General features: G+C 40.7%; 1 protein-coding gene across 2 annotated transcripts in view; it reads right to left on the bottom strand.

The window, feature by feature from the left end:
- furina (furin (paired basic amino acid cleaving enzyme) a) overlaps positions 1 to 25,915 on the bottom strand; it is a 79,090-nt gene that overhangs the window by 8,398 nt on the left and 44,777 nt on the right. For both annotated transcript variants that reach the window (XM_056380970.1, XM_056380980.1), the window contains exons 4-12: positions 24,650 to 24,745; positions 22,032 to 22,160; positions 21,670 to 21,746; positions 14,029 to 14,117; positions 8,318 to 8,490; positions 6,834 to 7,046; positions 4,528 to 4,628; positions 3,207 to 3,310; positions 2,823 to 2,940 (exon numbers count right to left, since the gene is read on the bottom strand). In XM_056380970.1, the coding sequence (XP_056236945.1) occupies positions 2,823 to 2,940; positions 3,207 to 3,310; positions 4,528 to 4,628; positions 6,834 to 7,046; positions 8,318 to 8,490; positions 14,029 to 14,117; positions 21,670 to 21,746; positions 22,032 to 22,160; positions 24,650 to 24,745 (1,100 nt within the window). The remainder of the gene's footprint in view (positions 1 to 2,822; positions 2,941 to 3,206; positions 3,311 to 4,527; positions 4,629 to 6,833; positions 7,047 to 8,317; positions 8,491 to 14,028; positions 14,118 to 21,669; positions 21,747 to 22,031; positions 22,161 to 24,649; positions 24,746 to 25,915) is intronic.

Raw genomic sequence — 25,915 nt, 5'->3', positions numbered from 1 at the left:
AGTGTCTCACAACCTGTAGCACCAGTGTCCTCTGCGGAAGCCCCCACCCCCACCCCCCGCCCCACAAATCCGCTTAGGAGATTACACGCATCCACAACAATTCTGAGGAGGAGGAGGAGGAAGGCGCAAGGTTTTAGTGACACTGAGGTGCCCAAATCACGAACAAGATATGGTTTCACGCTCTGTTAAGACACAATCCCTCCAGGTCCACTTCTCATTTTTCATGATGGATTAAAACAGTACATATATGACCTTCGAAGCAGCCTCACATGGGAACAATCTAAAATGTTAATTTACAACACTACGCCGATGAGTCCTACAGTGACAGTCGTCATGTCGTTATGATGCAAATTGACAGCAATGCGGCATTTCACTATTTCCATGTTCAAGCAACTGGAATATGTATTTCATGGTCTTTTGGGATAGAGTCACAACACATATGAGGAAGAAATGTAAATTTATACAAATAGCTTCCGAGGCTGATTAATCATTGCCAGTTGACCAGTGCGGCACAGGCGTCTGTGATTTAAGGCCTCGGAGGAACAGAATTTGTGGCACTGTTGCAGCCATGGCATCTGTTTTTTACAGACACACGCACACAGAAAGACAGGGCGAGGGATATCCTACAAAACTATAACCAGCATCTCAGTCGATGACAACTTTGGCCCCTTTTGTCATCAATATTTCAGCAGCAGCTACAGGTGAAACTCACATCTGTGACAATGGTAAACACTATCTGAAAATTTAAAGATGCCTGTAAAATAACACAAGATTTCTCTGCTCAGCATCAGCAAAACACAACACAAGCCAAAAGACCAACACAATGTGCAATGCTAAATGTATTATTGTATTGTCTAATTGCCTTCTGCTCAATCAATCAATCACATATTTATTCCATATTGGGATATAACATTTGTGAAGTTGTTTTTAAATGAAACCTGTTCAAAACAATAATCCTAGGAAGACACAAATGTGTAAGGGCTTTTCAGAACCACCAAAAAAATATTCTGGGTACCTGCCAAACCTGAAGAACTGCCATCCATTTGGTAGAGTACATTACAGAGAAACGAGAGAGAGAGTGCTTCTGAATCATAAATCACTTTTGAAAAGCTATGTCAGAGCTTGTAGCTCAGGCAATACTCCAGTTAGTTGAATTTTCAGTGATACAAAATTCTGCAGCCCTGGTGGTAATATGCATTAACTCTGGCGAATCCTCCTTAAGAACCATCACATTCAAAAACTCTGACGTCTATTTTAAACAAAGCCTGTCAGCTCACTTATTCAGTTCGACACACGCTTACTGGAGCTTTTCTGCTACGACGTTGTGCTTTGAGGCACGGTCCATTTTCCGAAGTAAACACAAGGCTCGTCTCACTGATAAAATTCAAATCACAGAACAGCAAACTTCTGTCACTCTGAAATTCACAGTCACAGTCTTCTGATACACAGAATATCACTCGAGACTTCTTTCATCATCTCACTGCTACACAAGTCTAAGCAAATGGCCAAACGGTCTTGTGACTGTGATCATGAGGATGATGACGTAGCTTGTATGGTGCAGTTCATGTATATCTTGTGTGAATTTCTTCCCTCCTTTTTGAGGATACTGTCATGATTCTGTTAGAGGTAATGACTGGCTGTAAGTGAGACAGACGCAGAACCCCTATCTGCTCACTTATTTCAAGTCACTCCAGATAAGTGAGTCAGCTTAACACCTAAATTGAATAAATTGAATAACCTGCCATGACTACTGCTCCCAGACGCTCGAACCATCTGCTCTGAGCATCTCATAGCTGCAGTGAAAGAGAGAGAAACCTCAAACCCAGCGAGGGAAGTGACAGGGGGCGCATAATGAAGAGGAGACGTCCGACTGCGTTTCGAATGTGACACCAAGAGGAGGAGGAATAAAATGGCTGAGGACAAATACTTCGTCTTAACAATGAAAGGATTATGTCTGATCACGTTGCTTTTGCTGATCCCTTATTAAAATTCTTTATAATTTGCCTTTCACAAACTTGTTATATTCTCAATGTAGGTTTGTGTTATATGTTATATCTTTTCTATGTGCTGCTGCAATCTTAGCTTGAGCTCTCGTAAAACAGAAGATTGTTTTTGAATGGCAGCTAGGCACTTTTCAGGCAAAAGGACATAGTCTGACTTCGTATCCTATTGTGCAACATACGTACCTCTTTCATTAAGACTCCCCTTGCCTCCTAATCCTGATGACATCATCGGGATTATTTTTATTATGAAGTTTATACTGTACGATAGGGCGGACACTTTTTATTCGAGATCTAAACTGCTGTTTGAATGTGGGAAAATTAAATATTCGACTCGTAATGATCTGATCTAATTCAAAATTCTGAGTGAACGTCAGAACAGACTGTGACCTGTTTTCCAGCAGGTGGCGCCCCTGAAACGTACTGTCCATCTAACATAGTGAATGCCCTGTTGCTCTATAAATAAACTAGCTTACCCCGCTGAACATGGCACCAAACTATTTGAGAGGTAAAGTGAGGAAATATTGGGTTTGACACATATATGAAACAACTGTGGGAGAGTTTGTAAAATGTAACTATCTTACAGTAACATTAGCTTGTCACACATGTGAGGCAGCTTCAGATGGACGGAGCGACATCAATTTCTACAATGCAGTTTATGATTAGACTATGTGGGCTGTTATTTCAAACTAATTACTTGTTAGCTGTCATTAGTTTGAACCAGATTTTCCTTTTGAAAAAATGTGACAGCTATGATATGTATAAATACTTATAACCAGGGTCTTGAAATAGATTTATTGTGCGTATGTGTAGTGTACTGACCTTGGCTCACAAACCATGGTGATCACACATTTCTTCTGTGGCCCCACGCTTGTCCACGACTTTGCCAGTGCTACAATTCCACTGGCATCAAGTAGACCATATCCATATGAATGGCTAACTGCAGAGACCCAGAGAGAAAAGAGGAAACAGACACATGAATGGTGGCCTGCTGTGAGCAGCACCCTCACTCTCCCGGCTCTGAATTTACAGATGAACCACACTGTGTGGATCCGATTTGAAGCTCTCACACAACCTCTCTGCCCAATTCCGGTGCCTTGCATCTCTAATGACAATTTGGTTTATTAGATGCAAAACATATTAATGAGCCTCAAAGGCATCTGGAACTGCAGAGGGCAGAAGAGATCTGGGATGGAGTTGCTGTACCTTTGCGTCCAACCCCATTGGTTCTCCAGTCATTGGTAAGCAGGTGGGCAGGGTGAGAAGTTCGCACAACCAGATGTTGCATATCCCTCCAGGTCAAGTTTTTACTGCAACATGTGGATATGCAAGCACACAAAGAGACATACACAGCCACATAAAGAGAGAGAGACACACACACATGCGCACACACACACGCACACACACACACACACACACACGCACACACACACAGGACACAAATGGTAAGACTCAAACAGATCAAACAGAAGACTCTGTCAATACATCCTATAGTCTTAAGCTGCAGGTGGACAGCTGATTAAATTCAGAATACAATGAAGTACCAGTCACATTCTTTCCTGAATTACACTAAATCCGAAGTCAACATGTGTTTTAAGTGAGTTTCTGCCCTTTGGCAAAATGTCTTGTGAGGAGAAAACCTGAAAAAGTGATTATTCTGCTGCAGCTGTGTCAGTTCGAACAGACCGGTCACAAAAAAAGGGTTACAGGAGGTCAGAGTTGGGTTTTGCTTCTCTGCTGCGATTAATTACCTCACTAAATTCATACATTTTATTGTGGATTTAGTAAAAAAACAGCATTTTGTTTGGTAATCTTGCTCAATCACTTTAAACATTAAATGTACTCCTAATTATAAATCTTTTTCTGTTTTTTTCTGTTACTGTTTTGTCACAAGACTAATTAGTCATTTTCAAGACTATTCTGACACTCACGCTTGTCGTTCCATTAGTGCTGCGTGACTGGATAAGAATGACTGGTGCTTACATCAAATTGTGTTGTTTGTAAAGACACAGTTGAAGTGTGTCAGAGAGGGGTTAAATAGTAATTCATAAAATAGGATAATCAAGCCGAATTGATGCATAAACATGCAGCACTTCCAGTTAAAGCCTGTTTCAATACAATAATGGTAAACTTATAATCGAGCTTCAAAAAGTATGTGCCAAAAAAAAAAAAGGACCTGTTTCCACTAAATTACCAATTTGCAGTTAGGGAACTTCTAACCACATGCTAGAACCTGATAACAGTGGGGCATTAATTCAAAATACTTGGGCTCTCTGAATATTTTATTGTATATGCAGGTTCTCAAAATGACCAGTCGTTCTGTGGAATAATTCCTCCAGAATCTAATCATGAGTTTGTTTCTGTGCGAATTATATTTTTAATACTTCTCTTCTCCACTGGATAAACTGATTTTAATCAACAAAAGTCAAGGAAACATGCAGGTAGGGAAGGTTAGAATGAGGCTATACAGCTGAAGAGAATTGCAAGGCTTGGTAATGCTCATAGAAAAATGGTGATAAGCACTTACTTGGCCTCAAGGGCGAGAGCGATGATCCCAGCAGCCAGCGGGGCAGAGGCAGAGGTTCCCGTGTGAGAGTCTGTACATTTTGATTTGAGGTCTGTAGTCACCTATGGGAGATGAACACAGTGGGCTTAAAAAGACAGTTCAAACAAAAACTGATAAAGTTGAAAATAGTCTTGAAACATACAGGATTTGTTTTTCACTTGTTGTTGTTGTCGTTAGAAAACTGCTCTTTTATCATCTTATATATATTTTCTGGACGAAGAAATGGCCGAATGGTTAAAGAAAGGGGAACCTAAGAGCACACGGTCCACAGCATGACTCCATGGACCAGCTGGAAAATCAAAGCAAGGAAATCATATAACTTATGCTCTCTTTCTTTCAACAACTACCAGTGAAGCGTATTTGAGCAGGACTCAGCCGAGATCTCGTCAGTGACCCACAGCAGAGGGCTGTGGTTGTACTGGGCAGCTCCCAGGTGTGAATTTCTGCAGCTGCATGAAAATAAAGCAATGGGCTGGAGAACCAGAGGGTTTGTACTAAGGAAGGATAAAGGTTAAAAAATACTGGATCACCAAAAGCCCCCAGTCCCCTGCTGTATAGTCCTAAAAGGGGGTCAATATATGCAACTGAGTATGAGTGAAAAGCAGTTGGAATCAAAAATCTGCCCAATGTGCTGACCAAAGCAGAGCCTCTAGAAAATGATCTTTAACCAGACGAAACAGAATAATAAATGCATCGGCAGAACTAACTTTAATGGTTCAATTATGCATTCAGGAGCTTCCCATATCCCCCTTACTTTAAATTGAAAGAGAAGGATAATTTAAGTCTAATAAAAAAAAAAAAAAAAAAAAAAAAAAAAAAACAGAAAAAGACATTCAGATTTTCTCTCCCGCACAATCCGAAGGTCCCACCCTCTCTGTGTTACTACGTCTCTTCATTCCAGGGTTCATGAGTGACAGCACAATTAAATGAGTACAGCACTGAAGCATTAAGGGACCAGCCACATGTCACAGAGATGTCATAAGCTGTCCGTCCAGTTGGTCTGGTGTATGTGTGTGTGTGTGCGCATGTGTGTGCGCGTGTGTGTGTGTGTGTGTGCGCGCGTGTGTGTGTGTGTGTGTGTGTGTGTGTGTGTGTGTGTGTGTGTGTGTGTGCGCGCGCGCGTGTGTGTGTATGTGTCCGTGTGATTGTTAAACAGCAACAGATTGCCAGATGGACATTCAGCCGTTCACTATTCATAATCATTTTAATGGCCCAACACTGAATGAATGGAGCAGAAGATGACTGAAGAAAAGGAGGAAAGAATGAACAAGTCATGTGATTATAGAATAAAGCTGCAGAGCTTAATTCTTAGCTCCACATATCTCTTTCTCTTCTCTATCCACATATAGAGCTAAAACAATTACTCAGTTAACTGGTTAGCCACTCAACACAAATTGTTTGGCATATTTTAAAAACAGTATTTTTTTAAGGTTTCAGGTTCTCAAATTTCTCAAATATTGTCTGGTTTATTTAGTTTATTTTGAGAGTAAACTGAAAAATCACTGGGTTTTGGACACAAAACCAGGCTCTGGGATTTTGATATTTACAAAAGAATCAGTTAATCAAGAAATTAATCCAAAGAGGAGACAATCATTACTTGCAGCCATTTGTATGCACAAAATGTAAATGCATTTAATATACAGCGTGATCAAAGATCAAATGGTGTTTCTGAAGGTTTAGAAGGACTGAAAATGCAGATAAGAAGATAGTTAGGGCAAAAAGTATCAATTATTATAATCTATCACATTGTTTAGTCAGTGAAATGTACTGAAAAATGCCTATCACGTTGTGACATGTTCAGTTTGATAGTCTTGCCTGGCAAATGATTCAAAACCAGAAAATGTTCAATTAACAATGAAATAAAGCAGAAAATCATGATTTTTAAGAGGCTGGAACCAGAAAATGTTCAACATTCAATCAACATTGTTAGATTTTCTCTCAATTGATTGAGTTGATTATATTGATGGTTTGATGGTTTCAGCATTGATTATAATGTCCCATTGTTCTAAATCTAATGTGTTGCTATTGGAAAAAAAAAAAAAAGGATTTAATTTACAGACTGGATTAGCTCCAGCAGGTCCAAAATTCCAGCGACTGCAATTAAACAGACACTGTGGTTCAACTAAACTTCACTTAGGAAATAAATCATCTCCCAATTTTACCATAAAATTAAAGTAGAAACTCAGTGTGAATGCCAATAGTTTGAGTGAGGGAAACAATGAGAAGCAGACAAAGACAGAAAGACGTTGGATACAACCACAACTCACTATCTGTTTCTCGTTGAGGTTCCCCGAACTGTAGGTGGTGGCGAGGGTGGAGGAGCAAGCCTCACTGTACCAGGGGACATTGCCGTTCTGGGTGGAGCTGCTGATGGACAGGGTGTAGATGCTGTTGGTGTAGCCGTCGCAGTTACAGCTGTCCTTCTCCCTCCCTCCGTTTCCAGAAGCCCACACAAAGATGGAGCCCAAACCACCACGACCCTGGAGAATGCACAGTACTTTTAGACAAGCAGAAAGAGAGACGACCACAGACCCTTTCATTCATTCATGCCTCAGACCACAACTATCCAGAAAAGAACAAAATCTCATTCAATCTTAATGGGAATCCCAATTATAGGAGGGCAAATTCATTTCAGGGCTCATTTCAAAAAGAGCCCATTAGAACCCAGCATACATCACAGAGGCCGGGGTGGTCAGTCAGTAAATTAAAAACAGCTAAATATCGCATGACAGCAATGCAAAACAAAAAGGCACTATATGACAACAGCTCATTGTAATAAATCATCCAACCTCTCAGCCTTTGAAGTGCTATAATTTTCATCTAAGAGCCACTTTATTGTATTGAGTGGCACTGTCTCTCTCTGCATTGATCAAACCCAGCTATGCACCACCCACAACAGCATCTGACAGTACTGTCACTGTGGCAATTATCTTGGTAGTCAGTGTCAGCAGTTCCAATCAGCTTTATGGCACATGCCTTGAATCCTACTAGTCTATAACAACAGTTGGCATGAGTGATGTGTTTATTCATGGCGTGCAGATGTGAGAGTCTGGGGTCTGATCTGTATGCTTATTGATCTGTTTACTTGTTCATTGTACATATCTGACACGGTCCCAATGTACCACATGCATTAAAACAAGTCCTGCTACCAACAACAGGACTGACTACATGACAGTGTGGTGCCTTTTTGGTCAATATTCAGATTTCCATGTTCTTAGATGCTGCAAGACTAATTTTCATGATTACCCCCTTAAAATCTCTATTTTTGTATGTGCATATAGTTATGCATGTGTCTGGAAGCCTTTGATTAGAAATGCTTGTTTTAAGTACTTAAAACTCCAGATTGGATATTTTAAAACAACCTTGTTTTTTTTTTCCAGTTGGCATGTTTTGTTTTTTTCTAAAAGAAAACAAAAAAACATGCCAACTAACTGAAAGAACTGAGAGATAAAAGATGAGCTGGCAGTTTAAGAAGCGTCCTTCAACTAACAATGAATGTATAAAAAAACTTTTCATACGTAATTTTTGTGAGTGCTGCTTCTATTCATTTTTCAAAATTTTCATCCCTGGTGGCTTTTTAGAGGACATTCCTTTCCATTCATAATTGTCAGGGTCAAAAACTGCTTTGTTCTTGCCGCCTGTGTCCTCTCATGCTTGAACAGTTCAATTACTGACTGCTGAAAGGAAGCCACACACAGGCAGTAAATAATTTCTGTCTCACACAAACACTTACATACACACGCACACACACCTCTGTAACTCCACGCAGAAAAGCTTCTTTGGCGAGTTTGGCAGGTCCATCAACAGTCTTGCCGTCGTCCTCTGGGCCCCAGCTGGCGCTGTAGATGTCAATGTGTTGGGGGTTCAGACTGAGAGACTGGGCCTCCACCATGTCAGTCACCTCACCGTCCAGCATACGCACACCTGCAGCCATGTTCACAAATGCAAATGTACACATACAGAGAGAGAGAGACACACACACACACACACACACACACACACACACACACACACACACACACACACACACACACACACACAAGATGACAAAAAAGAAAGGTTTTCTTAGTACTTGCATTTTATCTTTTTAAAACTTAATATGAAATGTAATTCCTAATGAACATAGATCTAAGAGTTTCACTTTAGTTATATATATATATATTTTATGTAAATATCTTTAATGAAATGCTAAAAATGCTGAGAAGAGTAATTTTCTATGCAAAACCATTAGTGTCAGTTGTTAGTTAACATTGTTAATGTTAATCTAGTATGTAGTACAAGTTACATTGGCTATGCTGTATATAACTTTGTACATATTGAGCTTTCAGCCATCAGTACCCCATCACTGTTGAATTTTCAATCAAGTTGTTGGATATCTATATGAACAGTGTTGAGTCATAAGTTGCTACTAGCATGGCACAACTGAACCCCTGACCTAACTGTCTTGTTGCACTGTGGGTAATGTAGGATCTCTGATCGGCATCTCTGATTCGGCTCTGTCGATGCTGATCCTCTTTTATTAACTGTCCATCATGATTCCAACAATGTTATAGACATACAACACTTCATACTATCGCTGGAGTACTCTTTTTACGATAAAAGAAACTACACTGAAACACAAACACTACTGCAGGTAATCTTGAAGGATCCTGTTCCTCTATAGACTGCGGTTCAGTGCTTTGGTTCATATTGTTTACTGTGTGATCCTGTTCAGCAACGATTGACACAAGTAGGGAAACAGCAGTGCTGCTGCGGTGCTGCTTGATTTGCATAGTTACACAGTTGTTTACAATGCTGCACATTGTCCATGTGTATTTGTGTAGCACTTGCTGCTGGTGTTCATTATTTGTTCATCCACTGTGATGTTATTATGGAGCCCAGTGTGTAAATCAAACGTCATCTCTATTGATTTGCTTTGCCGCTTGAGTTGGTTTAAAAAAAAAAAAAAAAGAAGAAATGGAACGAGATCAATTGCATCGTGGGTGAACTGCCTCCTCAAGTGTGAAGCAGATTTCTGAGAGTGAAAATTCAGATAGAAAGATGAAAGAAAGCATTAGTTGTCTTCCTCTACGTGTCTGGGTAAAATTGGTGCAGCTGCCTGAGTGTAAATTGAATCAGACTCACTCTTATTTTAAGAGACAACTCAGCCAATGTTAAATGGCAGGCTTCAAATAAGGCTCATTTATAAGGTAAATTTAAAATGATTGCAGATAATGTGCTGTGCCAGAGATAAAACATACAGTGAACACACAGACAGAACAATGCAGGATATATATGCAGAGAGCGAGGTGCTTGTCCAAACATATCATTTCTACCTTAATTTTAGAGGCTTTTCTGGCAACAGAGCTCTTTCTCCTTCAGCAACATTCTTCCACAGAGAGACGTGAGAAATCAGACACCTTAAAAACAAACTAATTTCCCCTGCTGAAGTATTGCTCGTCAGGTTACTCCATGCTGCAATATATGGGTTAAAGTAACCAAGCATTGGGTCTTTGAAGTTCTCCAAAAGCATCAAACACACTAGTGAGCTGCTAGTGTTTCCATGGCAGCCTGCACCTCTGTGAGAAGGCCATGTGATTCGCTGAAGAGACTAAGTATCTCCAGTCCCTTTCCAAAATATCCATCTATCCCAAAAACCAGAGACTGATACAGGGAGTACATCAAAGTTCATTGCAGTTTTCATGTAGTGTTACAAGCATCAGTGTTGGTTTAAGAGGTGCTCTAACTTTCAGATCGTGCTGCGAATTAATACAAGTTACTTAAGCAATTTTCGTCTGGCAAATTCTATGCAAGACAGAACTAGGTTTTCTTTATGCCATTTGCTTCACCTTTCAGGTGTCAAGAAAATCAAGTCAAGAAATCAGAACTCATTTTATAGGAATAGTTGACTTCTAGGGAAATATGCTTAAATAGGAGCTATTAGCTTAGCACAGCGTTGTAGCTTCATTGTTAACAAACAGACTTGAAACAGTCTTCTCATCCAACTATTGGTAAGAAAGCGATTACACGTCTTTCCCAGAATGTTGAACTATTCAGCAGCAAGTCAGCTGAAACAAACTGGGGTAGGTAAACGAGGCGTTGTAGGTACACGAAAGGAACTTGAAAAATTTAGTTTGGGGTGGACACCCTCAGAGGTAGTGGCTCTCAACCAGCAACTGCTGTAACCAGTGTTTAATCCATTGTACTTTTGCTGGAACTGAGAATTTTTTTCAGCTTAACAGGGGGATAACTTTTACACAAACTTATAAATATTGAAAGATCTAAGCCAGACAATCTGTGTTTGGAACCACCTTGGAGATATTTAACAGCAGAGTCTCCTGGGTGAATAATGAGCTACAGTTCTTACAGGTGGCATAAGGGCCGGTGATCTTGTGCAAAGGAGTCAAAGATGCTTTTTGCACCGCTCCGTCTACATCCTGCCTCTCTCCAATATATACTCCCTGGCTATCGAAATGAATAAACTTGCCCAGCTGCTTTGAATTTAAAATTACTATGTGGGTTTGTGTCTGTCGGGCATCCAGTTATTGTAAAACTTGCACAATCTGTGCTCTCTTGTGTTTCTGTGCTGTGTGTGCTTCAATTTAATGTTCAGTGAATGTTTGCTATGTCTCTGCACCTTGTGCCAGGGAAGATTCCATACTTGAAGCTGATACCTGTAAATAAGACGCTGGCGTCTGAATGAAAAGTTTTTGAAATATTTTGAGTAGAACTAGCACTGCCATGAGAGGGAAGAATTGTATACCACAGACAGTGCACTTCTTTCTCGTTTCTTGCTTCACCCAGCTTCACAGATCTCAAGGTGTAGTGGAAGAACAAATGCTAACATGAAGAAATAAAGACATTTTTGTAGTTTCTGAACTTTGTTTTAGTTCTGGTTTCTGATTCTACTGATGGGGAAGAGCATTACGCAGCACTCACAAATACGTGTCAGGGGCTTTGTCATGCTTTGCCAAACTGCAGTGAGGTTCCGTTGCTTCACTTTGCTCGCAGTAGAGTTCAACTTTTCAAGCAGTAGCGGAGGTATCAGCCAATCAAATCCCGTTTATGCAAATGTTCCTGTGCAGCCGCTACAGTGAATATACTGAGAGAACAGGTTGGGTGCAGGTCCAGCCTGGCATTCAACATCAAAATGGAGGAGAAGTAGATCATTGCAGTGGGGAATCATCCTGTTGTCTGTGATCACAGTTTATTTATGTACTGGGACACAAACCTGTGTTCCTCCCTTTAACATTGCATGGACAACTAGTCTATTGCACAAAATTGCATGCCGGTCTCTAGCCGGTTATTGTTGCATGTCCTGAACAGAAAACTGTGATTGGATAGCGATGCAACACATACATGTGAGTGCTCTGTTACGTATGGATAAAACCAAATATGTAGGTTTTTCCACAACACCAGCCACCTCCTGCTCCACCTGCTCCACCTAAATGATGTTATCTTAGAAATGCTGAATGCCATGTGGTACATTCCCACTTGCCATCTGGAATGATAATAAAGATTAGACTTATGGCACTACCCTGACAGGGTTCAAACTTTATTACAGCTGAAGTTAAGCTGGAGGCTACTGAGATAAGCAGAGAGGTAATGAGACAGAGCATGCCCCCTCATCAGACTGAAAGCACAACACATCCTCAGCACAGGAACAAGAAATAAGCAAATCACCAACACAAAACATGTACACAGGTCCTAGCAACGTGACCATAACAACAACTAACTGTAATTCTAAAAGCCCATTTATTGTGATTTCAATGACTGTGTTGCTTCAATGTTGGAATCATACTGAAAGAAACAACTAAAGCAAAACATCATGAAATAATAAAATAAGTTGTTTACCGTGAAAAATTTATGCAAATCAACTTTGTTGTTTTTTTAATATATGTATATATATATATGTATATATCAGAAAGCCACTGAAGCTTCTTTGAAGAATGGGAAACTACAAAAACTGTTCCTCCCTGTAGGCAGAAGCAAAACAACTCATCAGGGTGCAAATCCTTTTTTAGAACAAACAAATTAATATTTCACAATATTTTGCCACTCACATCTTTTGTATTTTCTCAGAACTGGGCTGATTGTACTGAGTGTTTGCGCGTTTCTCACAGAAACAAACTGTTCATTTTATCATGAAATTATTATGTTTTCAATCAACACTGCCACTAATGGTGGTAAATGTGCACAGTAAGAGAGTCGGAAGAGAACACAGGCTTGTTACATAGATCATGTTTTGGTTGAGTCATGATCTCTGTCGCTCTCTCTCTGTTGCCCCTCTTACAAATAACTAGGACTGAACCTATTCATTTTGTTATCTATTAATAGACCGTTTATTTTCTCAGTTGATCAATTGATTGATTAGAAAATATAGTCTACATAATAGTAAAAAATGCCTGTTAATTTCCCAGAGGCCTAGGCGATGTCTTCAAAGTGCTTATTTTGTCCAACCAACAGTCAAAACCTCAATTATTCAATTACCAAAAGTTTAATCTGGTTTGATCTTTATTTTTGTAGGACTTACTTTTCTTAAATCTAAAAAAAGATGAAAGCCGACAACACCCTGCATGCACATTATGGTGATGAGAGACTGAGTGATGAAATTTCATTGGCCAGAGTGACACAATCAAATAACAAGCATGCGTCGCTCCAGAGCAGCGGGGGCCGACATCACAGCAGGGTGGCAACAAGACCTGCCAATTGTGTCGTGACAATTTGACTTCATGCCGTCTATGGCAGGGCTTAAAAAAATGTTTTGCAGTGGGCGTTTTGCCTTAGACAAACTATAAAGACTGCTTTTTCAGGTTTGCAGTACTATAGTCAAACTCTGTCTGTCTGTCTTTCTTTAGAGACACCACCAGCACCAACCAGATGTCTCTAAATACACTGAGTTAGCATCTTATTTTATACTGCACAATCTAACACAATCCAGCATCACAGCTCTGCAATAAACCCTATTCCTTATAATATAGAGTTTTTGTTGACAGTGTCAGAGAGGTGTTAATTCAACTTTCTGTTGGCGTCGCTAGTGGTGGTTTTGTGCTGAATTGAATGATACTGAAAGTTGTATAATGTTTTGTCAGAATATTTGGCACGATATCAGAGGTGAGATATATCAGCCTTTTCTGTCTAACTTGTGCACAAGCTGAGAACAGGAAAGTTTAACATTAAGTTAACACAGATTCCCTAAAAGCTGAAGCATCGTCCCATTTCAGAAACTGCACATTACTGCGCTTTTTCAATACTGTTACTCCATGCAAAACCAATACACTTACAGCGCAACAGCAGTCCACATCACAACTGTGGAGCAAATTCAGAAGATTCAGTGGCATGCTGTGCCTGGGAAATGGACTGAAAATAACACTGGCTCTGACAAGTATTTCAGCTACTCTGGCAGTCAAAAAGAAAACTGAGATGAAACATAGGTTTGCCCCTGTGACACTAAATCAATAATCCATTTTTATTTGACCATACCTCCAATCTTGGCATTGTAGGCCACACCGACTCCACAGATCCCATTGTTGGCTACTGCTGCAACCTCTCCTGCACATCGGGTCCCATGCCTAGAAAGGAGGAAGAATGAGAAGGTGAGAGGCTTGTTTAAGAAAACAATTTATCCTTTATTGACATTCACCTAATGACACAGCATTTTACTGTATATATATATATATATACAGTCAGGTGATTAATTAAGGGAAAAAACATAAAACAAGTGAAGAAACAGGATGAAAACACCAGAAACAGAATGCCCCCATCCATAGGACACATAGGATGAGTATGAAAATGATGTGAATCATATTCTATGGCCTTGAGAGTCACCAGATCTCAACCCAACTGAATACCAATGGGAGATTTTGGACTGATGTGTTAGACAGCGCTCTCCACCACCATCATCAAAACATCAACTGAGACTTGTAGAATCAATGTCAAGCAGCATTGAAGTTGTTCTGGTGGCTCATGGTGGCCTAACATTATACTAAGACACTTTACGATAGTTTTTCCTTTAATTTGTTATCTATCTATATAAACCCATAGGTAGTGTACTTGTCTAACAATGGTTGCTTGTGAAAGAATGTGCTCCCACCCTTCAGTACCGTGGTTGAGCTGTAGACCGAAACAAAACAAACTCAAGGAGACAGGATCTTGGCTTTGACTCCTTTAAACAAATCTGAATTCCCATCCGTCCAGAAGAACATACATACACGTACATTATCTACTGCCTTCTCGCATTAGTAACCTTGAAGTGCCTGAATAAAGTCAAGGTAAAAGTTAAGACGGACAACATACTGCTATTATACATGGGAGGAAACTGTGAATTAGATTCACCATTTTCACAATGGGTCTTTTATCTAGCCTGAGCCTCTGTAGTAAGATCAAGCTCCAAGCACTGCGGTGTAGAGATCCAAGAACCCGCTACAGAGGGGCTGATCATCACATTCCAGTCAGGTGCATTCCCCTGGTCTGCCAGATGGATATGCACTCTTAATGCCCTTCAAACCATGGCGCAGTCCCCACTGGATTGCAGCCATTCCCACACAGGAATGCCGGAGCCTGGGAAACACTGTGCCACATCAGGAAACAACAAAAACAGTGGACGTCCAGTGCTGAAGGACCTATCTATGCCAACAGGCTTCCATTAAGGCAATCTGGGTATCTAGCCAAAGCAAAAAACACAGTCATCAAAACACCACATCCCCAGTGAACACCCTGCCCTGACACAATAGACTATGTCTGTTGTCAGGATACAGGCTTTTACTCTGAGATTAGTCCGCCCTAGACCAATTTCTCCTTTCTCAATTTTCTTCTTCTAATAATTCTAAAGACTTCAGCTTTCTTTAAGGACACATGTATAATGACAGAGGGTCAGAGTATTGTAATCATCTGCCAGTGCCCACATCTCTTTGGACATGGTGATGAGCTGAGAGGGTGGAGGTTATGTCAATGCCAAAGTCAACATCGGCACCACGTCTCCAATGCGTCACAGGCCGTCAGTTAGATGGAGTAAGAGGCCCAGGTACAGCGTGCTCCGCTGGTGAGAGGGTTTGCTGGATAATAAAAATATCTTTATAGACATAAAGGTAAACACGCCTACACACCCACACACATATAAATGTCGTCTGACAATTTTCCAGCGAACTTTATCTCAACATTCCTGGAAGTGCCGGTCCGTTGACCTTGGATTCTTATGTCCTACAGCATCCGTGTTTGTGATGCAGCTGTTGATAAGGTGCAGCTCAGGTGTCTGCGATGGGATGCCGAGCATGCACAGGCCTATACCCCCAGTGTTCAACAGAGCCTTTTTTCAAATCTTCCTTTGACACATTCATTACAGTCATTTACGCGGTCGACTGACTCGCGGCATACAAATGCTTTTACAGAGGTGAAGCCCTCGGTTTCTGAACCTGATTATGCAAGAACTACTTGTATAATCAGTTTTTTGGGAGTGATTTTCATCAGAGTGATGAAGTGGATACAGGGAGATATCCTTTCACTGCTCCCACTCACTGTTCGGGTCAATAAGAATGAGAAAAAGAGTGCATCTACGTGTCAACCACTTGTGTGTGAATGAATTCTGCTTGTGAAAGCAGCTTGCTCCCTGCTATTTATTCAACATGACTTACAGGAGTCTCCAACATAAAGGCATTTTCATTCAACTATCAATTTGCGGTTAGTGAGCACAACTGCTCTGTGCTAATCCAATCAGCAATGTTTAGTGCAGCAAATGACATTCAGGGTCAAAGCTTATTTTATGGTGTGTTGGTTTAAATCATTAAGACAATATTTTCACAGTTTGGGTGTGGAAACAACTGTCTAAACAAAGGCATTGGCAGTAGTCGTCTATCATTAGGGTTAGTGTTGAAATTGTAAACCAAGACGACTAGAGTTATGATAACCAGTTTTAATAAATAAGGCAGCCTAGGGTTAGGGTTGCAACTAATGATTATTTTCATTGTTCAATAATCTGCAAACTTTTCTATTGTTTTGTTCATAAAATGTAATAAAACACGAAAAAACTGTCCACCACAATGTCCCAAAGCCCAAGCTGATGTCCTGAAAGACTTTAGACCAATGAATCAATCAATCAACATGACATACAAAATAAAACTGTGAACCTGCTTTGACCTTAGCAAGACATTATTCTTCACAGTAACATTACCTGCACACAGCCCTGAGCCAGTAAAATGCTTCATTAAACTTGTTACTGTTAATTTACAAAATTACAAATGGCACCCGTGGTAAAGATTTTAATAGTTTACGGCCCAAATCCCCAAATGCAGAATTATTCCATATCTAATTAGAAACCTTGCCTCTGTGAGTTCTTCCGTCAACAGGATGATCAGTCATGATGAGATGCCTGAGGGAGCTACCAGTCCTCTGACAATGAGGCCAAGGCATGACTGAATGTCCCCATTTTGTCTGTATGCCCACTTTTCTACTAATGACACTGTGGCATCACATGAAACCAAACCTGGATTCAACCTCCAGGCCCAGGGTTTAGAAAGGAGGCCAACGACGTGACAGGACAAGCGCAGGAGATCATCACATGAAGTGCTCCAGTGAAACCACAGACATTGTCTGCGGCAACAAAGAGCTGTCTGTCACTACAAGTACATCATTGTTCAATCAGTCGTTAACAAGTCACACAGATTAATTATCAGCCTGAGAGATTCCCTGACAAAATGACAGACTGTCTGACTTCAGTTACTAGATAACAGAGAGGTCTTAACTCGCAACTGCACTCAGAAAACCAACTCTATTAATTGCAGACACCAAGTATCCCTTCTAATACCTGAAATGGTTTAACCACTATTCAACAACTATGTGAACCAACCCAACCATGCTGTAATAACCATATCAAGAAGTCAGACATTATGGCAGTTAAGGAAACAGGAGAGGTTTTAGGCTTCATAAGTGAAAGGTTTTACTTGAGTTTGGTCCCATGCAACGTCAACACATTTTGTTTGTTTAATGTACTTCAGCTACAGTTTTGGAAGGTCCTTTTCAGACACACCTGTTGTGAGGAGTGCTATAGTATATACAAATCTAATAATTTAAAGACATTAATACTTATTAATATAGAAATAAAGTATTGTGATGAAAAGCTTTTAATTTATCACATGCATCATCATCATGTCCTTTCAACACAACTGTTTTCCTTGCACTCTCATGTCAACACATGCCAAACTTGGGTATGATGAATACTCCAGCAGCAGGCTTCAGACAAGCTTCCAGCCGGCCACAACAAAACTCAATGAAGCAACAGTCAATTAGTGTGTTTCCCTCCCACCATTCCACACACAACATTACGCAAACTGTTAAGACTGAGTGCGATATGCTTACAGCATCAGTTTTCATCTCAACACACACAACAGCAGTTATATTGTCAACAACATGCAGTTTTTATTTAAAAGACTTTCAACAGAATCTTGATTGAAGCCTCACTCGATTCTTGGAAAAAGAAATGAAAATCTTTTTCAGAGAAATTTCAAAACACTCTCTGATACATTGTGCAACAACTCCAGGAATTTCCGTGTCAGATGTAATGTTGATAACATGAGATTATGTTGAACAAAGAGCAATCTCAGTGAAGTCTTGTTCTGATTACAGCGAGAACAACTCAGGTTACAGCAGCTACAGTTGGCTGCAGGCCTGAAACCAACAACACGATCAGTATTCATACCCACAGCTGGCAGACCCATTATCACTGTGGAAAACTGCCTCTCTCTGGAGACTAGCTACAGAGACATGCTATTGTCATACAGATGTATCAAAGCAGGTTCTGTGAATGTATGGAAAAGATGGGAAAAGTACTCACCCTCACCTGCACTGACCAACAGAGCATTAAGAAAAACAAAAAAGGCATAAAAGCAATTTTCTGTGGCTTATTATACAAAGATGTGCCACTGATGCTGCAGGTTTCCCTGTGCAGCATAAACACACAGCAATCCTCCAAGGTGCCGCGCGTGATTGGTAATACTTGACAAGTTCTACATTTGGTTCCTGCAGTTTGCGATACACACAAATTGTTTTAACAACAAGATGAGACGCAATCAAATAGAAAAACATGCATTTCTGATTATGAGGTTTGACATTGCAAAGACACACTACAATAAATACATACTTGTCCAACATTGCATTGATCTTTTTATCTTCAGAGTCCCAGTCATCACCCACATCCGTAGTCTGGCACACAACATCGTTTGTTCATTTGCCTTTCTATCTTGCATTAGCTTAATTACTTTAAAAAAAATAAAAAATAAAAAAACCACTGAGGCTCTTGAGGCTGTGGAAAGTGGCATTTGCTGTTCATTAGTCTCTGGGCTGCTCTGAACCGCAAAGGTAAATCTGAACAACTGTTTTTCTCTGCTCATTCTTAAGTCTGTTAATGGTTCTGCCAGTTTACTAATGAGCTGGCCTGCAGGACAAAAGGTCTGCTGATGTTTATAGAGCACGGTAAAGAGAGGAAAATGAAGTAAATGTCTACAGAGAGATTAATGTAAGGTCTGGTAAAAAAAAAAATTAATCAGCCCGATGTTTGCAGTACTGCTAAATAGGTCCTTTCATCCATCACTGTACATTGAATATTTCGGAATTTACATACACGTGGTTAGGCTGCACTTGCGGCCTTGTATTGTTTGTCTTGTTTTTTCTTTACTGTGTATCATCATCATCATCAAGAAAGTTTCTGCATGTTTACAGCACATGTCGAATAGTGTCATTGTTACCGTAGTTGACCATAGTTCAAATCACATTATCTTCCCCTGCACTAAATCAAGGGGCAAAGAGTGGGGTGTTTCTGCAAAAGACTCTGTGCCAGTTTAGCCACGTTCAATCCAGAAAAATTCACATTTGGAAAGCGTCCTGATACAAGTCAGAGGAAACCCTGGAAAGAGAAACATCTAGATCCCACGCTGTCTTAGATAAACATGAGGGTGAATGGTCACATTGCTACTGAGCCATCCTCGGTGCTGCCCGTATGCTGGAAAGAAAGGCGGCTTTATAGAGGTGAACAGAGTTGTGCTTTCTACAGGGAACAGACACTTACAGTCTTACACAGCCTTACGCAGTTTCATGCCCGCCCACAGGCTGTTTACACATGCATCTGCAACAACCCACTGTAAAGTGAGGGAAACAGACACAAACACACACATTCACACATATACATACGCTCCCTCTCATTTGGTCCCGCCACAAGGAAGACACGGAGAGCTGGGTGGTAAGAGATAAGGGGCGAGGTGAGCAAGGGTTGGAAAGAGGTGCAGCCAAAATGAAGGAAACATCAATAGTAAGTGTCTTGGCTGGGCACTGGGCCACTGTGAGCCGCCAGAAGAGCTTAAGCGTGCCTTGGCATAGATTCTGGATCTGTGGAACTGCACCGAAGGGATGTTCTCCCACATTCTTCCACAAGAAATTCCATCTTTTTGGGTTTTGTTGGTGCTGGTTAAAACAGTCTCAGGCACTGGCACAGAATCTTAAAGACACTCAATCGGGCTGAATAAGAGAGTGACGGCACATTGTTTGAACTGTTTCCATGTTTATCCAAACTTCTACTAACAGCTGTGTGTGTGTTTGTGTGTGTGGGGGGGGGTTCTGCCCACAAACAAATAAACTTTTTAGTAGGAAAATAATTACACACCTTCTACAATCAGCCTCCACCTCCTATGTGCTCAACAAAGCCTTCAAGGTGTTGATACAGCATTAGCATAGTTACAGTGTGTTTGGGCCATTCTGTAGCTCTGGCTGTATCCCTCTGGTCTCCATATTGATGGTGCCTGCCCCAGGCCCCTGTCTCAGTTGGGGACGTTTGATTTCCATCCATGCCTAACTATAATCTTCTCTGCCTATCACCAGTAATCATGGTGAGCCTGGAGATAAAAAAGCCTCTCAGGCCAGTGGCCCACAAACAGCAGATTAAAGTGAATCAGAAATTAAAGTCAGAAGGGAGGCAGGCGGTGGGAATGAAGGAAGACGAGCAGTGGCCCTCCAGAGCCAAGAGATTTGCCCTGTTTCATTAATTCTGATGAACTTAATTCAATCAATTCTCTGCAAGGCATCACTGTGGTGGTAAACAACTCCTAATGCCATCTGCAGAGGCCACTGCAATAAAGCAGTTTTCTTCACACACTACCGTAATCCTAGTGTTGATTCACTCTACTTATCCAAGCTCTAGAAAAGGCCTGGTGGCACCTGTGTGATTTAAAAGCCCCAGACAAATCCATAAACTCTGAGGTAGGAGGCAGGATTCATATCAAGAAATAACTGCCCAGCATTAATGGTGGCAATGGTAATAGCATAAACAGTGCCTTTAGACCTGAGGTCACTAATATGCGAGCCATTGTCCGGGTTCAGATCCAAAAGCCGTCCTATCTGGACCCCAAACCCATTACCTATCAATTATTGAGTATTATTAAATTTTGCCGCAGCATTTCTATTCTAACTGCCACAGCTTTACGACCCTCTACAGGTCATGTGATACTACTCAGCCAATCATCACAACTCGAGTCAGTGAGTGAGATACACGCGCAGGGAAGAGATGGGACGAGAGTCGGAGAAATAAGTGAGGAAAGCGAGGGAGTGGGATCTAAGAGGGAAAAAACAAAGAGAAAAGGAGGCGTCAAAGCTGTTGTTGATTGTTACGACGCGTGAAGATTGTTTATTATAAAAATGGTTGAAACTGTTAAGATGTGAAATGAGGTTAACAAAAAAAGCAACACTTTTTTTTTTTAATTTTTCTAAACCTAAGCATTTTATTTCAAGATACACATGTTTCAAAAGCTCTCTGTTATGTATTTATCACAGCCCTTATTTCCCTTGAAATCAAGGTCCGAACCAACGTTCAGACTTTAGCTTGAGGAAATTTTGCCTTACTGGACCTCTTCCAATTGAACACCCCAGCCTCAGACTGGGAAGGGAAACAGCAATAGGCCTATTTACATGTACGTTAGCAGCTATCAGACAGAGAGCAGGAGAAATTAATGAACAAGAGCAATTTATCTTGACATGCCCCCCCCCCCACACAGAAACAGGGAGGGGTGGAGTGGGTGGTTCCAGGTCAGGCCAAAAGACAAACAAGAGTGGAAATGAAATTGTTATCTGTGCACATTTCTACTCTACCTGTTATCATTGAGCTGGGTGTATCGGGGCTGAGGATCTGGATCACCATCATTCACATCATAGCTGGCATCCGGATCCTTTAAAGAGACATATAAGCTGTTAAGAGTCAGATACAGAAACAGCATTTCTGAGTGAGGTTGGAGAGTCACATAAACTGATTTGACATTAAACAAAAAATCTGCCAAATCTTAAAAACCTCCACATTTGTCTACATGGAAATTAAATCCAATAAAATCGACACTATGTTAAATTCTGCTCTAATAATTCTGCTCTTAACTTCCCTTCATTCAGTTTGCGGCTGCAGTAACACAGCTTCTCCATAGAAAACATAATGTCTGGACTTTTTCAAGAGTTATACTCACGTAGTTCTGCATCAGGTCAGGATGATTTTTCTCTATTCCATCATCCAGGATGGACACCACCACCCCTTTACCTGTGTAACCCAACTGCCACGCAGCTTTGGCATTCAAGTCACGGTGGTTGTTGTTGTACTGAGGATGGAAGAAGCAAATAACTTAGATGGAATCTAATTATCTGAGTGACACCTGAGTGCTGACAAGACTGTGCTTTTAACTAAATTTACTCTTTAAAAAATGATATATATATATATATATATATATATATATATTTACACATATATATTATTAATGCCAAGCAAAGCAAAGCAGTGGTGGACTGGATGATGGCTCACAATTATCATTCTGTATTCTTTTTGACAAGCTTTTGACATTCAACTTGACCTTTGGTCAAAATCCATGTCTGGCTTTCATCTAGTTCAAAGCTCTTCTTTTTAAAATGTACCAATGGTTATATCTAATGTGTCAGATGTAACATCCACCACAGTTCCTTCTTAGATTTCAAATCTTCGTGAGCTTAGTCTATCACACAGGATGAGGTTTGTTTCACAACCTTGTAACGTCATTGACACTTACACCATCAAGAAGAAAATCAATTAAAGCTGAAAGTTGTGATCTGCAATGCTGATTCAGATTGAACAAGGCCTTTTGTGGCTGACATGCTGAGTGAATAATAAATCTGAGAGAGGCATGTACAAGGTTTTATCCTGAATATTGCTCATCAAGTAAATCCTTTTCCTTCTTCCTTGATGTCAGCATTCCCCCTGCACATCTTGAGCATCTCAGCATATATATATATATAAATAAAAACATATTATATATAAATAAATAGTCTCATCATTAAGATAAATATTGGAAAATATCAAATATTCATTGTAACAGCAGATGCTGATCATTAGCACTTGTCCATCACGGGCACCCACCAACAGACACACCCACCCTCCCCTCTGGAGAACCAGGTTAAGTTTTAATGAGGCACAGAATTATTTACTGTTAACATAATTGCTATGATTACCTATTCTTTAAAATACACTGAATGTGTTTTGATAATGAGAGAAAATGATGTTTTATCTTGAATGCTGATAACTCAAAAACAGCTCAAGCGCACAGACGAGACAAATTAGAGGCAAGTAAAATTGATGTCACATGACCACAAAAACCGACACTAACTTCAGCCCTAATGCCTCCATTTTCTATCAGTAGAGTTGTTCAGAAAACAGTTACCACCATACAGATTACATAGAACTGCTTTTATTATGCACTGGGGATGTTCGTCAGACAGAGTAAACTATCTATCCATTAAATATGGTACAGACATTCTTGGCACGCAGAGGATGAATCTGGAATAACTTTTCAGATTAATGTTCACCTGACGTGCTAACATGCTAAAATCCGGGTAACAACTAACAGGTTCACATGTTTTTTTTTGCCCATGCTGACATTCATATTCTGTTCAAAGCTCGGGCGATCCCATTACTGGAAAGGATCTGAGAATCACAAAGGTCCTGCTCCAGTTTTCAAGTCCTCTGGTGTTTAATGAGCGTTACAACCTCATGAAGTGCCATCAGATCTAAGAATAGAAATTGCTCTTTATTTTTGTGTTTTCCACTCATACAGGTTCAGTAACTCTTTAATGGCCACATTTCCACAAATAGCAGCACAGTACCTGGATGATTTTCAGTGCAATATCTGCGGTTATTACTAGGATTGGTTGATTACTTGAGAAAAGTAAAAGGCAGATTAACTCAGTGAAATTCGACAAACAGTTGTGAACGTATGTCAGGATCTGTTGCCTCTAGTAACACTGATACAACCAGGCAGTGGTCTTTTATCTGCTTCGTTGCCTGTCAAGGTGCCACCAACTACTCCAACACACGGTTAAAGCACAGACATTCTGAACAACTGGTGATGCAAGTCAGTTTTGCATCAGCATGAATCTTCTTCCGCCTGAAGCACCCTCATAGTAATTGAAGAAAGAGTGGAGGTGAACAGGAAATCTCAGGGGTTGTAACTGTTGCTTTTAACAGTCTAATGTATCAGTGACATTATTCAAGCCAAATGTGAATCTCTCTCTCTCTCTCTCTCTCTCTCTCTCTCTCTCTCTCTCTCTCTCTCTCTCTCTCTCTCTCTCTCTCTCTTCTCTCTCTCTCTCTCTCTCTCTCTCTCTCTCTCTCTCTCTCTCTCTCCTCTCTCTCTCTCTCTCTCTCTCTCTCTCTCTCTCTCTCTCTCTCTCTCTCTCTCTCTCTCTCTCTCTCTCTCTCTCTCTCTCTCTCTCTCTCTCTCTCTCTCGACTTGAGTAAACTATCACCTTCAAAAAGCATGTCTTTTAGAATTAGCAAGGTGCTCTGTGTGGGTATGCTATTGTTAAGAAGTATGCTTCAAGTAAAGTCACTAAGATTTGTGCATCTTGTTCTGCAAACAATACACACAACAGCATTTCACACAAAGACGGTGTATTTGATTCATAAAGGCTTGTCTAATCACCTGTATTGAGTTTGGGCGGATGAAAGGCTCAACCAGTGTGGAGCGTAGAATTATGTCCCACAGACACACACAAATCACTCGCAACACACAAATTCTCTTCTTTCTTTTTTTTTTTCAGTGAAGTTTGTGTTCATACTCACCAGGTACCACTGGTCTCTGAACTTGGGATCTAAAGGTTCTACGAAAGCCTCCCTCTTTTTCCTCCGTTTCGACACCTGTTGTTCTGCCCAAGTCACCTAAGCAAAAAGTGCACAAACACATGAAGAGATTAGTAATGGCAAAGAAGAATTCCCCCGGCTGCAAAGCGTACGGCTCACTGTCATTAAAATAAAAAAAATTAAAAACAGAACAAGAAATAATTATGTGCTGGCCATGAGGGTCACCATGTCAAATGCATTAATAGAGATCCCAATTCTCAGCGGGATGACGGCAGACAGAGTGAGATTAGAGGCACAGGGGTATCGTGGACTCCTCACTAATGAGTCTCGCTGATGAATTCCAGAGCACCCCGAGACTAATTAAAATTTCTGGATGGGTGTAAAATGGGATGCAGCAGAATCTATTATGCTTATGGGTGAACCTAAACATGTATGCACGCTAACAATACACACACAGCGGTACAAAGTCAGTACGAGTCTGACAACATGACAGCGACCCTAGTCTGCAGCAGGCTGCTGTAATATGCGAGCTCCTGCGGAAAGTGTTGACAGAAGCAGATTGCATTCAGTGAAAATAAGCCTGCATCTTACTCTCTCTGCAGAATTGTGCTTGCTGTACAGCAAAACGCCTGGGCAGACGAGAACAGAAAAATATGTCAGTGAAGGAAGACAGGGAACTGCCTGCCGCAAGGACAGAGCACCTGATGTGAAGGACAACCAAATCACAGCGCACTTCTCTCCTTCTCTCTCTCTCTCTCTCTCTCTCTCTCCGCCTCTGCAGATCACTAGAGACACAAGAGTAAAAAGAGGAAAGAAGTAATGAAGGTCACATTAGCTGCTACACTGTCAGTCCAACGCTACCATGATATAACACCGTAATGGAATAATTTCACTTCAAGGAGCGGAGAGGTTTGTGTGTGAGTTCATGTTAGTGTCGCTCCCTTCACTGGTGAGAATCTCAATCAGTCTAAGTGGAGGAGACATCTCCACCAGGGTTCATCCGATTCTTGCTGGGAAGATGAGGTCAGCCCTGTTAGCTGCAGCTGTGGCAGTTTACTGTACACACACACAGTACTGGGTGACTGCTTCTTTGACTATAGCTGACAAAGACAAAGAGATATAACTGAAAACTTTTGACGATGTTAAATTGAAAACACTACATCCAACATTCAACTGTGCGGCAATATGCATGTGCTTTCTGTGCTCGGGGTGACAGGAAATGAGAAATGAGTGGTTACATATCTGTAT

Source organism: Seriola aureovittata, chromosome 1 (assembly GCF_021018895.1).
Source record: "Seriola aureovittata isolate HTS-2021-v1 ecotype China chromosome 1, ASM2101889v1, whole genome shotgun sequence".
Lineage (NCBI taxonomy): Eukaryota > Metazoa > Chordata > Actinopteri > Carangiformes > Carangidae > Seriola > Seriola aureovittata.
Note: the sequence above shows the minus strand (reverse complement) of the source record. Positions and strands in the feature narration are given on the sequence as shown.